Source organism: Salvelinus namaycush, chromosome 29, assembly GCF_016432855.1.
Source record: "Salvelinus namaycush isolate Seneca chromosome 29, SaNama_1.0, whole genome shotgun sequence".
NCBI classification, from domain to species: domain Eukaryota; kingdom Metazoa; phylum Chordata; class Actinopteri; order Salmoniformes; family Salmonidae; genus Salvelinus; species Salvelinus namaycush.
Window position 1 is genome coordinate 6,048,995 of NC_052335.1, and position 18,583 is coordinate 6,067,577.

An 18,583-nucleotide genomic window follows, 5' to 3' on the forward strand; every position below is an offset into this window, starting at 1 on the left:
ACTATCTCTAAAACTCACTTAGATAATACCGTTGATGATAGTGGTAGCAATACATGGTAATAACATCTACCGAAAAGGGGCGGTTTTGCAGTACAGGAACCACATTCCTGTAAAGCTTAGAGACGATCTAATGTTAAATAATGTTGAAGTAATATGGCTACAGGTTCATCTGCCTCACCTAAAGCCCATTCTTGTGGGAAACTGCTGTAGAACACCAAGTGCTAACAGTCAGTATCTGGATAATATGTGTGAAATGCTTGATAATGTATGTGATATCAACAGAGAAGTATATTTTCTGGGTGATTTAAATATTGACTAGCTATCATCAAGCTGCCGACTCAAGAAAAAACTGCAAACTGTAGCCAGTGCCTGCAACCTGGTTCAGGTTGTCAGTCAACCTACCAGTGTAGTTACAAACAGCACATGAATTAAAATCATCAACATGTATTGATCACATCTTTACTAATGCTGCAGAAATTTGCTTTTAACCTTTACCGAACCTCAACCCCGTATCCGGGATCACCCCCCACCCCCCCCACACTGATTAGCATCGCTAGCATAGCGTCACAATTAAATAGTAGCATCTAAATATCATTAAATCACAAGTCCAAGACACCAAATGAAAGATACAGATCTTGTGAATAAAGCCACCATTTCAGATTTTTAAAATGTTTTACAGGGAAGACAAAATATGTAAATCTATTAGCTAACCACGTTAGCAAAAGACACTACTTTCCTAACTCCATCAGTTTCTTACTGCATCAGTAGCTATCACCAATTCGGCTAAACTAAGATATTGATAGCCACTAACCAAGAAAAAACCTCATCAGATGACAGTCTGATAACATATTTATTGTATAGGATAGGTTTTGTTAGAAAAATGTGCATATTTCAGGTATAAATCCTAGTTTACAATTGCACCCACCATCACAAATCGACTAGAATAAATACACAGAGCAACGTGTATTACCAATTTACTCATCATAAAACATTTCTTAAAAATACACAGCACATAGCAATGGAAAGACACAGATCTTGTGAATTCAGACAACATTTCAGATTTTCTAAGTGTTTTACGGCGAAAACACAATAAATCGTTATATTAGCATACCACATATGCAAACGTTACCCCAGCATGAATTCAAGCCAAAGAGAGCGATAACGTAATCATCGCCAAAATATATTAATTTTTTCACTAACCTTCTCAGAATTCTTCCGATGACACTCCTGTAACATCATATTACAACATACATATATTGTTTGTTCGAAAATGTGCATATTTAGCCATAAAAAACCGTGGTTATACAATGAAAATAGTAGCAAATCAAGCCTCAAAATGTCTGACGTCATCTTTCAGAGTGATCTAGTTTAATTGAAAGCTAATCATATACTTGACTAAAAAATACAGGGTTGACAGGAATCGAAAGACAAATTAGTTCTTAATGCAATCGCTGATTTACATTTTTTAAATTATCCTTACTTTTCAATACAGGTTGCGCCAAGCGAAGCTATACAAAACAAAATGGCGCCATAAGCGTTTAACATTTTTCGACAGAAACACGATTTATCATCATAAATTGTTCTTACTGTGAGCTGTTCTTCCATCAGAATCTTGGGCAAAGAATCCTTTCTTGGGTCTAATCGTCTTTTGGTTGTCCTCTTGCCATGTGGAAATGCCCACTAACGTTCGGCATGAACTGGAAACGTCCCCAGCGGTTCAAAGTGTCTCAGAAATAAATGCCTCAAAATCGCACTAAACGGATATAAATTGCTATAAAACGGTTTAAATTAACTACCTTATGATGTTTTTAACACCTCTAACGAGTAAAAACATGACCGGAGAAATATTACTGGCTAAACTAAAACTTGGAAGAAGGCGAGTCCGATGTCCTTCGCGCGCAAGGCGCAGGCAGCAAAGGGAAGCTACTTCCGGTCTTTGGCCTTTTATACAGCCCCTGATTGCGCAATCGACTCCATTCAAAGCGTCATCACGCACTGACATCCAGGGGTAGACGTAAGAAGTGTCTGTTTCTCCATAGCATTTACACGGACCTTTAAACTGACTCCAGATCAGTGGCCAAAATGTTTGAAATCTGACTCCCTATCATGAAAAGTGCTGTAGATTGAGTTCTGTTTCACTCAGAGACAAAATTCCAACGGCTATAGAAACTAGAGAGTGTTTTCTATCCAATAATAATAATAATATGCATATTGTACGAGCAAGAATTGAGTAGGAAGCCGTTTAATCTGTAGTGCAAATTATGCTAATGCGAAACAGCACCCCCTATATTCGCAAGAGGTAAGCAGTATCCAAATCCATAGGATGTAGTGATCACAATATAATAGTCATATCTAGGAAAACCAAAGTTCCAAAGGCTGGGCCTAATATAGTGTATAAGGAGGTCATACAATATGTTTTGTAGTGAATCATATGTTGATGAGGTAAATAATATTTGCTGGTCTGTGGTGTGTAATGAGGAGCAACCAGAAGCTGCACTTGACACATGAAATTGCTTATTCCAATCACTAATAAGCACGCACCCATTACGAAAATGTTAAAATCGCCTTGGATTGATGAGGAATTGAAAAATTGTATGGTTGAGAGGGATGAGGCAAAAGGTATGGCAAATAAGTCTGGCAGCCCAACTGATTGGCAAACGTACTGCAAATTAAGAAATCATGTAACTAAACTAAATAAAAATAAAATATACTGTGAAACAAAGATCAATTATATAAAGAATGATAGTAAAAAGCTTTGGGGCACCTTAAATGAAATTTTGGGGGAAAAAAGCCAACTCGGCTCCATCATTCATTGAATCAGCTGGCTCATTCATCACAAAGCCCACTGATATTGCCAACTACTTTAATTATTTTTTTCATTGGCAAGATAAGAAAACTTAGGGATGACATGCCAGCAACAAATGCTGACACTACACATCCAAGTATATCGGACCAAATTATGAAAAACAAGAATTGTACTTTTGAACTCCGTAAAGTCCGTGTGGAAGAGGTGATTTTTGTTTGTCTATCAACAAAGAAAATCCACCGGGGTCTGACAATCTGGATGGAAAATTACTGAGGATAATAGCAGACGATATTGCCACATCTTCAATTTAAGCCTACTAGAAAGTGTGTGCCCTCCGGCCTGGAGGGAAGCGAAAGTCCTTCCAAAGCCCCCTTTACTGGCTCAAATAGCCTGTTACCAACCCGTAGTAAACTTCTGGGAAAAAATAGTGTTTGACCAGATACAATGCTATTTCACAGCAAACAATTTTTTTTTTTTTTTTTTTTTTTTTTATTAATTTTTTTACCCCCTTTTTCTCCCCAATTTCGTGGTATCCAATTGTTAGTAGTTACTATCTTGTCTCATCGCTACAACTCCCGTACGGGCTCGGGAGAGACGAAGGTCGAGAGCCATGCGTCCTCCGAAACACAACCCAACCAAGCCGCACTGCTTCTTAACACAGCGCGCCTCCAACCCGGAAGCCAGCCGCACCAATGTGTCGGAGGAAACACAGTACACCTAGTGACCTGGTCAGCGCGCACTGCGCCCGGCCCGCCACAGGAGTCGCTAGTGCACGATGAGACAAGGATATCCCTACCGGCCAAACCCTCACTAACCCGGACGACGCTAGGCCAATTGTCTCTGGTGGCACAGCTAGCACTGCGATGCAGTGCCTTAGACACACTGCGCCACCCGGGAGGCCCACAGTAAACAAATTGACAACAGACTTTCAGCACACGTATAGGGAAGGACACTCAACAATCACAGCACTTACACAAATGACTCATGATTGGCTGAGAGAAATTTATGATAAAATGATTGTGGGGGCTGTCTTGTTAGATGAGTGCAGCTTTTGACATTATCGATCATAGTCTGCTGCTGAGAAACACTTGTGTTATGGCTTTACACCCCCTGCTATAATGTGGATAAAGAGTTAGTCTTACAGAACACAGAGGGTGTTCTTTAATGGAAGCTTCTCAAACATAATCCAGGTAAAATCAGGAATTCCCCAGGGTAGCTGTTTAGGCCCCTTGGTTTTAATTTTTTTACTAACGACATGCCACTGACTTTGAGTCATCCTCATACATAGCCACTCAACACTATACACGTCAGCTACTACAACAACTGAAATGACTGCAACACTTAAGAAAGAGCTGCAGTTAATTTCAGAGTGGGTGCAAAGGAATAAGTTAGCCCTAAATATTTCTAAAACTAAAAGCATTGTATTAGGGAAAAAACATTCACTAAACCCTAAATCTCAACTAAATCTTGTAATAAATAATGTGGAAATTGAGCAAGTTGAGATGACTAAACTGCTTGGAGTAACCCTAGATTGTAAACTGTCATGGTCAAAACATATTGATACAGTAGTAGCTAAGATGGGGAGAAGTCTGTCCATAATAAAGCGATGCTCTGCATTCTTAACAAAACTATCAACAAGGCAAGTCCTACAGGCCCTAGTTTTGTTGCACCTTGACAACTGTTCAGTCATGTGGTCAGGTGCCACAAAAAAGGACTTAGGAAAATTGCAATTGGCTCAGAATAGGGCAGCACGGCTGGCCCTTGGATGTACACAGAGAGCTAACATTAATAATACGCATGTCAATCTCTCCTGGCTCAAAGTGGAGGAGAGATTGACTTCATCACTACTTGTATTTATGAGAGGTATTGACATGTTGAATGCACCGAGCTGTCTGTCTAAACTACTGGCACACAGCTCAGACACCCATGCATACCCCACCAGACGTCTCTTCACAGTCCCCAAGTCCAGAACAGACTATGGGAGGCGCACAGTACTACATAGAGCCATGACTACATGGAACTCTATATTCCACATCAAGTAACTTACACAAGCAGTAAAATTAGATTTAAAAAACACCTTACGGAACATCGGGGACTGTGAAGCAACACAAACATAGCCACAGACACATGCATACACACACACGATAACATACGCACTATACACACACATACATTTAGTATTGTACATATGTGGTAGTGGTGGAGTAGGGGCCTGAGGGCACACAGTGTGTTGTGAAATCTGTGAATGTATTGTAATGTTTTTAAAAATCATATAAACTGCCTTAATTTGGCTGGACCCCAAGAAGAGTGGGGATCCATAATAAATACAAATACAATGATTACACTTTTTTTCTCAGACCAAGCATTATACCACTCTCTCCCACACAAACAAACGCATCACATATCCTCCCATAGCACTGAAAACAGCACTGAAAACACATAATATACATTTAGTTGACTTCTATGCCCTACTACTGGATACAGAGCAGACTAAAAGAGATGTCCTTCCTGCGTATGTGCACTTGAGCTCTAGCGCTGTGTACCTCTGTGTGTATGTGTGTGTGTGTGTTTCTGACTGTCCCCACCTGTGTGTGTGCGTTTATGGTTCTTGAGGTTTCCTGCGGTGGTGAACTTCTTGCCACAGTTTTTCTCCTTGCAGATGAAGGGCTTGTCGCCGTTGTGAGTTCTCATGTGGACCTGCAGACGCTGCAGCACGTAGAAACTCTTCCCACAGCCCTCTGCCCCACACCGGAACGTGCGGTCGTTCCTGACACACGCAAGCACACGCACGTATATGAACATTTGAGGTGATATTTGAGAATATGGAGAATATGGTGTGTGTGTGTGTGTGTGTGTGTGTGTGTGTGTGTGTGTATATATACCTGTGTGTTTTGAGGTGGTATTTGAGGTGAGCAGGCCAGGTGAAGGTTCTGTAGCACCCCTCAAAGGAGCAGCGGAGGATCTGTTTAGACGACAGCGTACGATTGGGCCTCGCCGGCTGTTCTCTCTTCGCCCCCTCCGATAGGAAGCTGGGCAGGTGGTCACCTAGACAACAAAAGCAGAAATGGGATGTGATACCATATACTGATGTCTTCCTGTGCATTATAGTGCACATGAAGAGTAGCTGCTGCTTTTGCAGCGGCTAATGGGGATCCTAATACATACCAAATACCCACTATCAGCTAAAGTATCAGTATCAGCGATAACACTTGCTCTTCAATGGCCAGTTGGTGACAGTAAACTAGGGCTGACCCCATTTAGTCGACAGGTCAATTGTTTGGTTAACAGGCTGTTGGTCGACCGAGGTTTCTTTAGTCGAGCAGTCACAATTTTTTATTTTTTTCCCCCAAGACAACTATCTGATTCACGCCTGTCTCGTGGACTAATCAATTGCGGAGGCCACAGGGATGGCACAGTCCATCACTCTAAAATATGTGATGATGAAATTGTATATGGTTATATTATGTAAAAATAATGGTGCACTCTAATATAATTGTATAACAAATGCGCCTTCTCCCTCGGATACGGTCGCTGTCCGGGGTTCCGAAACAATCTTCAGTGCACTGTAGAATTGGCGCCTTACCCCATATTGCTATATGCATAATAGCAAAATTAACCAGCATATTGGGATTGGGAACAATGCGGCGGAGGCAGCAGCAGGAACGGCCCTTTCCTTAAGCCCTATTCGGACTGGATTAGTTTTCCTGGGGAGGGGAATGTAATTACGTGTACCAGCGCAAAACACCACATCTGTCATTTTTGTCCTGTACGAATCTGCCATGTCAGTAATTTGTACATGGCAAGAGAGTAACAATTCCAGCCAGAATAACCTACTGTTTATTGGCGATAATACTAGTCCCGTGCGAATCGACATCTCTGTGTTTTGAGACAAATGTCTGTTTGACAGGGGTTGCACAAGGTTTGAGAAAAAAACAATAAGTGATTTGATAAATTGAACAAAGTGCTGCGCATAGCCTATATATGAAGGGCCTCCATGTATCAATGTTTACAGTGAATGCTGTTGTTCATATGTTTTGTGCGTATGAATTGAATATCGCCAAATGCATCAGTAAAAAATATTGCGGATATTTAATGTAACTGACCTAAACGTTTGTAGTTCACTTTCACATCTATAGCCTTAAAACGCATCTCAAGTGCAAGTGCACTGTTTAGCTCACATGAAGGCTGGGGGGCATTTAGGACGTCTACTGCAGATCGCTAAAATATCCTAATGATTATGATCACATTTTCTCAATTCAAATATTATGGAGACACTATACCAAAGATGGTTTGGTATGGTTTAGAGACTTGGGAACCAAGTTTGAGTTATCAGTGTAGCCCTATTATCGCCTGGAGGTGTTGCACTATCTTCACGCCAAGATAAAAACCTCCAGGCTTAATCATAACTGTCAATTTATTGGTAAAAAAGAATAACGGGGCAGTTTCGATAAAAGATAATCCCGTCCGAGTCATCCTCTGGAATAACGAACATTCTGGGGTAATAATTACGTAACCAACTTTCTCTAGTAATACTAGTCCCGTGAGAATTCTTTATTTTGTACTAATTTTCTACATTGTAGAATAATAGTGAAGACATCAAAACTATGAAATAACACATGGAATCATGTAGTAACCAAAACAAAGCGTTAAACAAATCAAAATATACAGTTGAAGTCGGAAGTTTACACACTTAGGTTGGAGTCATTAAAACTCGTTTTTCAACCACTCCACAAATTTCTTGAAAAGAATTGTAGACCTTGAAAAAGATTGTAGACCTCCACAAGTCTGGCTGATCTTTGGGAGCAATTTCCAAATGCCTGAAGGTACCCCATTCATCTGTACAAACAATAGTAAGCAAGCATTGTGGACTTCAGAAAACGGCAGAGGGAGCACCCCCCTATCCACATCGACGGGACAGTAGTGGAGAGGGTAGTAAGTTTTAAGTTCCTCGGCGTACACATCACGGACAAACTGAATTGGTCCACCCACACAGACAGCGTTGTGAAGAAGGCGCAGCAGCGCCTCTTCAACCTCAGGAGGCTGAAGAAATTCGGCTTGTCACCAAAAGCACTCAAACTTCTACAGATGCACAATCGAGAGCATCCTGTCGGGCTGTATCACCGCCTGGTACGGCAACTGCTCCGCCCACAACCGTAAGGCTCTCCAGAGGGTAGTGAGGTCTGCACTGCCTGTTCACCCCACTATCATCCAGAAGGCGAGGTCAGTACAGGTGCATCAAAGCAGGGACCGAGAGACTGAAAAACAGCTTCTATCTCAAGGCCATCAGACTGTTAAACAGCCACCACTAACATCGAGTGGCTGCTGCCAACATACTGACTCAACTCCAGCTCACTTTAATAATGGAAATTGATAAAAAATGTATCACTAGCCACTTTAAACAATGCCACTTAATATAATGTATATGTATATACTGTACTCTATATCTACTGCATCTTGCCATCTTTATATAATACATGTATCACTAGCCACTTTAAACTATGCACTTTTATGTTTACATACCCTACATTACTCATCTCATATGTATATACTGTACTCGATACCATCTACTGCATCTTGCCTATGCCGTTCTGTACCCTCACTCATTCATATATCTTTATGTACATATTCTTTATCCCTTTACACTTGTGTATAAGGTAGTAGTTGTGGAATTGGTAGGTTAGATTACTCGTTGGTTATTACTGCATTGTTGTAACTAGAAGCACAAGCATTTCGCTACACTCGCATTAACATCTGCTAACCATGTGTATGTGACAAATCAAATTTAATTTGAAGCATAAACACCATGGGACCACGCAGCAGTCATACCACTCAGGAAGGAGACGCGTTCTGTCTCCTAGAGATGAACCTACTTTGGTGGAAAAAGTGCAAATCAATCCCAGAACAACAGCAAAGGACCTTGTACCTGTTTCCTCCAGCATCTATATCCACAGTAAAACGAGTCCGATATCGACATAACCTGAAAGGCCGCTCAGCAAGGAAGAAGCCAATGCTCCAAAACCGCCATAAAAAGCCAGACTACGGTTTGCAACTGCACATGGGGACAAATATCGTACTTTTTGGAGAAATGTCCTCTGGTCTGATGAAACATAAATAGAACTGTTTGGCCATAATGACCATCATTATGTTTGGAGAAAAAAGGGGGATGCTTGCAAGCCGAAGAACACCATTCCAACCGTGAAGCACGGAGATGGCACCATCATGTTGTAGGGGTGCTTTGCTGCAGGAGGGACTGGTGCACTTCACAAAATAGATGGCATCATGAGGATATAAAAATTATGTGGATATATTGAAGCAACATCTCAAGTCAGTCAGTTAAAGCTTGGTCGCAAATGGGTCTTCCAAATGGACAATGACCCCAAGCATACTTCCGAAGTTGTGGCAAAATGGCTTAAGGACAACAAAGTCAGGGTATTGGAGTGGCCATCACAAAGCCCTGACCTCAATCCTATAGAAAATCTGTTGGCAGAACTGTAAAAGCGTGTGCGAGCAAGGAGGCCTACAAACCTGACTCAGTTACACCAGCTCTGTCAGGAGGAATGGGCCAAAACTTATTGTGGGAAGCTTGTGGAAGGCTACCCGAAATGTTTGACCCAAGTTAAACAATTTAAAGGCAATGCTACCAAATACTAATTGAGTGCATGTAAACTTCTGACCCACTGGGAATGTGATGAAAGAAATAAAAGCTGAAATAAATCACTCTACTATTATTCTGACATTTCACATTCTTAAAATAAAAAGTGGTGATCCTAACTGACATAAGACAGGGAATTTTTACTTGGATTAAATGTCAGGAATTGTGAAAAACTGAGTTTAAATGTATTTGGCTAAGGTGTATGTAAACTTCCGACTTCAACTCCATTTTATATTTTAGATTCTTCAAAGCAGCCACCCTTTGCCTGGATGACAGCTTTGCACAATCTTGGCATTCTCTCAACCAACTTCACCTGGAATGCTTTTCCAACAGTTTTGAAGGAGTTCCCACATATGCTGAGCCCTTGTTGGCTGCTTTTCCTTCACTCTGTGGTCCAACTCATCCCAAACAGTCTCAATTGGGTTGAGGTCAGGTGACTGTGGAGGCCAAGTCATCTGATGCAGCATTCCATCCTTCTTGGTCAAATAGCCCTTACACAGCTTGGAGGTGTGTTGGGTCATTGTCCTGTTGAAAACAAATGATAGTCCCACTAAGCGCAAACCAGATGGGATTGCGTATCGCTGCAGAATGCTGTGGTAGCCATGCTGGTTAAGTGTGCCTTAAATTCTAAATAAATCACAGACAGTGTCACCAGCAAAGCACCCCCACACCATCACACCTCCTCCTCCATGCTTCACGGTGGGAACCACACATGCGGAGATCATTTGTTCATTTGTTCAACCGGTCTAATATCCATTGCTTATATTTCTTTGCCCAAGCAAGTATATTCTTCTTATTGGTGTCCTTTAGTAGTGGTGGTTTCTTTGCAGAAATTCAACCATGAAGGCCTGATTCACGCAGTCTCCTCTGAACAGTTGACGTTGAGATGTCTGTTAATTGAACTATGTGAAGCATTTATTTGGGCTGCAATTTCTGAGGCTGGTAACTCTAACGAACGTATCCTCCACAGCAGAGGTAACTCTGGGTCTTCCTTTCCTGTGGTGGTTCTCATGAGAGCCTGTTTCATCATAGCGCTTGATGTTTTTTGCGACTGCACTTGAAGAAACTTTGAAAGTTCTTGAAATTTTCCAGATTGACTGACATGTCATTTCCCTTTGCTTATTTGAGCCGTTCTTGCCATAATATAGACTTTGTCTTTTACGAAATAGCACTATCGCCTGCATTCCACCCCTACCTAGTCACAACACAACTATTGGTTCAAATGCATTGAGAAGGAAAGACATACCACAAATTTACAAGGCACACCTCTTAATTGAAATGCATTCCAGGTGACTACCTCATGAAGCTGGTTAAAACAATGCCAAGAGTGTGCAAAGCTGTTATCAAATCAAAGGGTGGCTACTTTGAAGAATCTCATATATAAAACATGTTTTGATTTGTTTAACACTTTTTTGGTTACTACTTTCATAGTGTTGATGTCTTCAGTGTTATTCTACCATGTAGAAAATAGTAAAAATAAAGAAAAATCCTGGAATGAGTAGGTGTCCAAACCTTTGATTGGTACTATATATCTACAGGCTTCAGTTGCCTCAGTGATTTTTTAATAACCTACTGAGCACCAAGCCACATTTTTTTTGTTAGAACAGACTGGTATGGGGCCTCCCGAGTGGCACAGCGGTCTAAGGCACTGTATTGCAGTGCTAGAGGCGTCACTACAGATCAGGGTTAGATCCTGGGCTGTGTCATAGCCGGCTGCGACCGGGAGACCCATGAGGCGACGCACAATTGGCCCAGCGTCGTCCGGGTTAGGGGAGGGTTTGGCCGGCTGGGATGTCCTTGTCCCATCGCGCTCTAGTGACTCCTTGTGGCGTCCAGGCGCATGAACGCTGACTTCGGTTGCCAGGTATATGGCGTTTCCTCCGACACATTGGTGCGGCTGGCTTCCGGTTTAAGCGGGCAGTGTCAAGAAGCAGTGCGACTTGGCGGGGTCATGTTCCCGGAGGACGCATGGCTCTCGACCTTCACCTCTCCCGAGTCCAACGGGAGATGCAGCGACGGGACAAGACTAAAAAAATACCAATTGGATATCATGAAATTGGGGGAGAAAAAAAAGTTTACGATTTTTTTTGATATTACTTACTACTTAGTGTTGTTTACACTGTTCCAAACCAGAAAAATAATATTGTAATCTAACAGCACCTGTTTGTCACACACAATATACAAGTAGATCTCGCTCCTATACCCTCCTTTTTCTAGATCTTCTTCTTATTACAATTATTATTATGATCATCATTATAATAAGTAATGTCGTTATCATTAGTAGGCTTAGTATAGTAGCCTTGTATAACCACCTTCGAGCTGTAGGCCTAAGAACAAGTCCTATTTAGGCTTAATACCCTAACTTACTTAGGCCTACTGTATATTTTAATTAATGGGCTAATGTATCAACCAATAATTTATTAATTCATGCTATCACACAGCATATGAGACATTCATGCTTTGAAAAGCAATCGAGCATTTTAGTTTTAAAGTTAAATAACAAAGGGAGCTTTGAATAATTATCCTAAACAAAAAATTAACTTCAATTCACGAAGGCATGCAACTGTTTTTCGTCTGCTGTAGTAAAGGCTTTAAATATCTTGTTTTTCGTTAGAACAGACTCTCTGGTCCACTTATTTACTGAATGTTGTGTACACTGTTCCAAATGGTCAGAAAAAAATTATATTGTAATCTTACAGCAACTTTTTGGCACACTCGCAATGCTTGCTCCTATACCCTCCTTTTTCTGGATCTTCAGTAGTTTCCACAACTAAGTCAAATGTCTTCCACAGATCTGACTTACTGTTGGTGCCATTCCCAGCCCTAGCGTCCTGGCTAGCCTTGGCATCTTTAGCCAGCTGTGCCCGCGTGGCTGCGATGAGGCTGTCGTGCGCCAGCTCCTGTACCCGCAGGTACCAGGGGGCAGTGCCATCCACGCCACAGTCCCCGGACGAGATCACCTCTTGTTCCTCCTCCTCTGCACCATCTGCTGAGAAGATTAGGGGCTCAGAGGAGGCTGCTAGACCTGGGAGAAGAGGGAGGGAGGGGAGGGCGGAGAGAAAAATTAGGGGAGGGAAGGTGGAGGGGGAGAGAGTTTGTCAGGGCATGATGAAGTGTCCTTGTCACGTTATCTCAAGTCCTACAATGTAAACAAAACAAGGTCATAAGAGAATAATTGTGATCATTTGCCAGACAGAGACAGAGCATGGCAAAGACAGAGCATCCAGAGATGAGATAATAACACTTGTCAGTGCATTTGCATGACATTTCAAAGCTGCTGTCACACCACAGTACAGATAACCGTTAAATACAGCATTTCAAAACTAGGGATGGCCACGGTTATTCTAATACCCAAACGGACGTTAGTATTCGATTACTTGTGTGAATTATTTTTTGTTTGTTGTATAGGCCTATTTTAACAATGAAAGGCATTGTCTAAATTAAATTAAAATATCCATGTGACATTGTTACATACAAGGATATACCATGACATTTGAAATTCTTAATTTAATAAAACATACTTTTGAATGTAGTTTTTATGACGTGTGCCCGATTAATAAAAAAACCACATACCAGTAGCCTTCATGTGTGTAGCTAGTTGTTTTTGTCAGCCTATCAAAGCGCCACTCCAGTCAAATAGGATCCATGTGCAGTAAATAAAGTGAGCGATGCAATGCAAAATGGAATTTAAATTAAGGAATTAAAAGTTAGCTAAATGAGAACAAGCAGGCAGTAGGCTACAATGAGCAATCATCAGGTAGGCTGTTTAATCTGAATGGACTCGTTGGTTTTTGTAGACAAGCTCAGGGAGCGCAGCAAATGCTGCCTCAGTCTAGCTAGAAAGTTTATTTTCTCAGATTTGATGCAGTCAAAGCGAGGGCCATACAGAAATGGTTTGTCGAGATCGGTTTGGAAGAACTTGACTGGCCTGCACAGAGCCCTGACCTCAACCACATTAGGGATGAATTGGAACTCCGACTGCGAGCCAGGCCTAATCGCCCAACATCAGTGCCCGATCTCACTAATGCTCCTGTGGCTAAATGGAAGCAGGTAACCGCAGCAACGTTCCAACATCTAGCGGAAAGCCTTCCCAGAAGAATGGAGGATGTTATGGAAGCAAAGGGGGGGGACCAACTCCATATTAATGGCCATGATTTTGGAATGAGTTTAGCATTTGTCCCATATTCCTAGCACACAATGACTACATCAAGCTTGTGACTCTACAAATTCGTTGGATGCATTTGCAGTTCGTTTTGGGTTATCTAAATACTGCTACTGGTCACTATTACTCTTCTTTACATGTATATATTACCATTACTATATTACCATAAGTGTTTATATATTCCAGCTTCCAGTCACTTTTCAGCCCTGTTTACATGTACAGTTGAAGTCAGAAGTTTACATACACTAAGGTTGGAGTCATTAAAACTAGTTTTTCAACCACTCCACAAATGTCTTGTTAACAAACTATAGTTTTGGCAAGTCGGTTAGGACATCTACTTCGTGCATGACAAAAGCTATTTTTACAACAATTGTTTACAGACAGATTATTTCACTTATAGTTCACTGTATCACAATTCCAGTGGGTCAGAAGTTTACATACACTAAGTTGACTGTGCCTTTAAACAGCTTGTAAATTTCCAGAAAATGATGTCAATGCTTTAGAAGCTTCTGATAGGCTAATTGACATCATTTGAGTCAATTGGAGGTGTACCTGTGGATGTATTTCAAGGCCTACCTTCAAACTCAGTGCCTCTTTGCTTGACATCATGGGAAAATCAAAAGAAATCAGCCAAGACCTCAGAAAAATTATTGTAGACCTCCACAAGTCTGGTTCATCCTTGGGAGCAATTTCCAAACCCCTGAAGGTACCACGTTCATCTGTACAAACAATAGTACGCAAGTATAAACACCATGGCACCATGCAGCCGTCATACTGCTCAGGAAGGAGATGCGTTCTGTCTCCTAGAGATGAATGTACTTTGGTGTGAAAAGTGCAAATCAATCCCAGAACAACAGCAAAGGACCTTGTGAAGATGCTGGAGGAAACAGGTACAGAAGTATCTATATCCACAGTAAAAGAGTCCTATATCAACATAACCTGAAAGGCCGCTCAGCAAGGAAGAAGCCACTGCTCCAAAACCGCCATAAAAAGCCAGACTACGGTTTGCAACTGCACATGGGGACAAACATCGTACTTTTTGGAGAAATGTCCTCTGGTCTGATGAAACAAAAATAGAACTGTTTGGCCATAATGACCATTGTTATGTTTGGAGGAAAAAGGGGGAGGCTTGCAAGCCAAAGAACACCATCCCAACCGTGAAGCACGGGGGTGGCAGCATCATGTTGTGGGGATGCTTTGCTGCAGGAAGGACTGGTGCACTTCACAAAATAGATGGCATCATGAGGATATAAAAATTATGTGGATATATTGAAGCAACATCTCAAGACATCAGTCAGGAAGTTAAAGCTTGGTCGCAAATGGGTCTTCCAAATGGACAATGACCCCAAGCATACTTCCAAAGTTGTGGCAAATTGGCTCAAGGACAACAAAGTCAAGGTATTGGAGTGGCCATCACAAAGCCCTGACCTCAATCCCATAGACAATTTGTGGGCAGAACTGAAAAAGCGTGTGCGAGCAAGGAGGCCTACAAACCTGACTCAGTTACACCAGCTCTGTCAGGAGGAATGGGCCAAAATTCACCCAGCTTATTGTGGGAAGCTTGTGGAAGGCTACCCGAAACGTTTGACCCAATTTAAAGGCAATGCTACCAAATACTAATTGAGTGTATGTAAACTTCTGACCAACTGTGAATGTGATGAAAGAAAAGCTGAAATAAATCATTCTCTCTACTATTATTCTGACATTTCTCATTCTTAAAATAAAGTGGTGATCCTAACTGATCTAAGACAGGGAATTTCTACTCTGATTAAATGTCAGGAATTGTTGAAAAACTGAGTTTAAATGTATTTGGCTAAGGTGTATGTAAACTTCCGACTTCAACTGTATATATCCTACTACCTGTCACTTTTTATGTATAATACTTGTATTCTCTTGTTTCTTCAACCTATATCGCACTTCTGGTGTTTTTTCATTTGATTATATTTTCTATATTATTATTACTACTATCACTGCATTGTTGGGAAACGGCTATCGAGGGAAGAATCACACTGTACTGTTTTACACCGGTTGTATCCTGTGCACATGGCGAATAAACGTTTAAACTTGAAACGATAGGAACTGAATGATGACTGGAGTGATTCTCTTTCTATGTGAGTAGATAATGATGAGTGAGAAAGTCACATATTTACAGATTTAAACCAGTTACAGATTTAAACCAGAGACTTGTTGGTTACGGGCCCAACACTCTCAACCTCTAGGCTACATCATTCATCATGATTATCCCATAATCATAGTAGCATCCACATTTATGTAGAATTGTTCACAAACATGTTCTATAATAAAAGTGATTCCAAAATGACACTATACATTATTCACCAGTCACTTCCTATAAAACAAAACATAATCTGAAACACAACCAAAATAAGCTGTAAATGCATCCAACAAGTGTGTAGAGTCGCAAGCCTGATTTAATAATTGCATTAGGAATATGGGACCAAATACTACATTTCACTACTTTAATACACTATAAGTGAAATTTGTCCAAGTACTTAGGTCAGCTCCCACTTAGCCCAGTCAAAGCTCTTTTCTGTCCTGACACCTTAATGGTGGAACCAGCTTCCCCATGATGCTAGGACAGAAGAGTCCATGCTCTTCAAAGAGTATCAACATCTCATGTTCATCTTACAGCACCACATGCAGGCATGCCCTGGAAGAAAGGGGGGCTGTCTATATAGAAATATGGTGATAGAAGTGGGGTTTTTCTATGCCTAGGGCCTGCGTCTCCATACCTTTGGCGAGGTTCAGTAGGACATAGGAGGTGCTCTCTGACCGTTGCAGGTCATGGAGGACGGGAGGGGGGCTGGGGGGCATGTGAGGGCTGCGGGGGTGGTGGTGCACCACCATGGGGCTCCGCTCTGCACCCCCAAACTCTGAACGGGACGGAGACCTTGCTGACACATGGCTGAGACCACCCTCTGAGGAATAAAGTAACAGATTACATTAGTGGAGTGGTTAGTTGCCTGAGGACCAATGCCAGAGCAGGTTCATAGAGAGATTTAGTCCAAGTGGGAATATATCATATGAAAAACCCAAGGTATTTTTATGGTAGATTGTCTATGATGATTTCCAGTCATTCTCTTCGATAGCCGTCTCATGCTATCTGTCTGACCTGTCAGACCCAGCTGTGTACACAGGGAGCTGTCTGCGGGAGCCAGCAGGGGAAGGCAGATGTGTTTGGGCTCCGAGTCCTCCAGACCCTGCCCCAGAGGTATGGATGCGTTCTGGACAAACTGAACCAGCAGCTGCAGAAGCAGAGGGGGAAGTGAGGAAGAGTGAATCTATCAAACTGTTATGTAGCTAAGGGTGGATCTATAAGTGCAAATGGAAGACTCCAAATAAATACAGCCATGCATTCATGTTGGCAGGTGAATAGTGTGTTGTTACCTCAGGTTTGGAGTCAAGCTCATCTGACAGCATGGATTACGCCTTGAGAGATCTGTTGGGTTAAATCAAACGATGCATTACACTGAGGAGGAATTTTCAACCTTACACAAACTTATTGTACTTTACTGTCCATTACTTACCCCCAAAATGAGCTTTTAAGTGAGATGTCCTATTAGGGTTGGGGTGAGAATGATCATCTCGGTTTCATCAGTTTCCAGTGTTTTCCATTCATGAAGTCGTCATAAACCTAAATAGATTATATACACCTCTTTGGTTGAATGACTTGTTGAAGCTAGCAACCAACATCTCAACAAAAGTGCGTGCTGGATACAATGTCTATTACTTAACTGAGCTGTTAGTCCGTAAACTCACTATGAATCACAACAAGCTTTGCATAATCTGTGAAAGCTAACTAGTTAGCTGGCTAATTAGCACATCCTCTATGTTTAGCTAATGCAACATCAATAATGTTGGTTGGCTGCATAGCAAGCTACCAACACCACCAGCACAGTAGCTACTGTTTCTCCAAACAGAATATAGCTATGTTACCAGTTATGATAGATTACCGTTGTGTTACTTACTGGTCAACACCAAATCCACAGAGTTTCTAAACACAGAGTCGCAACATCGCGAGACTTCCGGGAACGCTTGCAAAACAGACCAGGCCGGGGTTTAGAGAGTTGAGAAATCAATGTGAGAAGTTTAAAAAAAAAATCCTTAGTTGGTAATTTTCTCAAAATCTAAAAGGAACAACCTAGATTCGAGACAATGTTTTAATATATTTGAACATGTCATTACTCCAACTTCCTGAACGTGACAAACTGACAAGTTTTCCTTTTCATCAAAAAAACACTATATCGAAGGAGTGCCTTCGATTTGACAGCCTGCACTTAGAAATTCGGCACGAGACGACCGTTAGACACGATGACGTTTAACTGCGCATGAGCAGCTAGCAATCATCGCCTACAACCGTGATCTGGGATTTCTATTGGCTAAGCAGTTTCTGGCTATCTTCATACTGTACGGTATTTTTTAATTCCTATTGCAGCTACAAAAATAAATTCATCGAAAACTGTGGCTATTTTAACGTTAGCTAGTTAGCCGGTGAGTTTGTTAACATTGCAGTTAATATCTTGCTAGCTTCTTATGCCAAAACAAAGCTTCTCAACAGTCAATCTACGTCGCACATCTACACTATAATCAAAACACTAAGACAAAACATTCATTATTAAAGATTAATTTAAACGTTTTACCTTGTTTTCTTATTTGTACATAAAATAAATGTACCAGCCAACCCAATTCTACGGCACTTCTTGAGAGACAAAACAGGTACTTCCGCATTTCAGTTTTGGAAACGGCAGTTGATATCTGCTGGTTGCTGTGTGGTCAGCTGTAGTCTCGCGTTGCTAAACCTCCAAAATCTAGTCGTCACGCCTCCCCTTCCTGTTGAGAGAAGCCTGCTTTTCGAGCAGAGGCTTTTCTAATTATTTCAGGGGATTTTAATGAAACACCCGATGCATCTGCTGATCGTTTTCCTCCTAGAACGAGTCAAAGCCCT

The 18,583-nt window shown here is 41.5% G+C and overlaps 1 protein-coding gene across 4 annotated transcripts in view; it reads right to left on the reverse strand.

Moving 5' to 3' along the window:
* Positions 1-18,385, reverse strand: part of LOC120024062 (zinc finger protein 410-like) — a 21,052-nt gene extending 2,667 nt beyond the window's left edge. Inside the window, exons 1-9 of one of the 4 annotated variants that reach the window (XM_038968169.1) lie at positions 18,279-18,375; positions 17,607-17,672; positions 17,166-17,272; positions 17,026-17,077; positions 16,751-16,883; positions 16,371-16,556; positions 12,262-12,483; positions 5,689-5,851; positions 5,392-5,573 (exon numbers count right to left, since the gene is read on the reverse strand). In XM_038968169.1, the coding sequence (XP_038824097.1) occupies positions 5,392-5,573; positions 5,689-5,851; positions 12,262-12,483; positions 16,371-16,556; positions 16,751-16,883; positions 17,026-17,058 (919 nt within the window). In that variant the 5' untranslated portion in view covers positions 17,059-17,077; positions 17,166-17,272; positions 17,607-17,672; positions 18,279-18,375. The other 3 variants (XM_038968171.1, XM_038968172.1, XM_038968168.1) reach the window with 3 other exon arrangements.
* Positions 18,386-18,583: the final 198 nt, after the last annotated feature.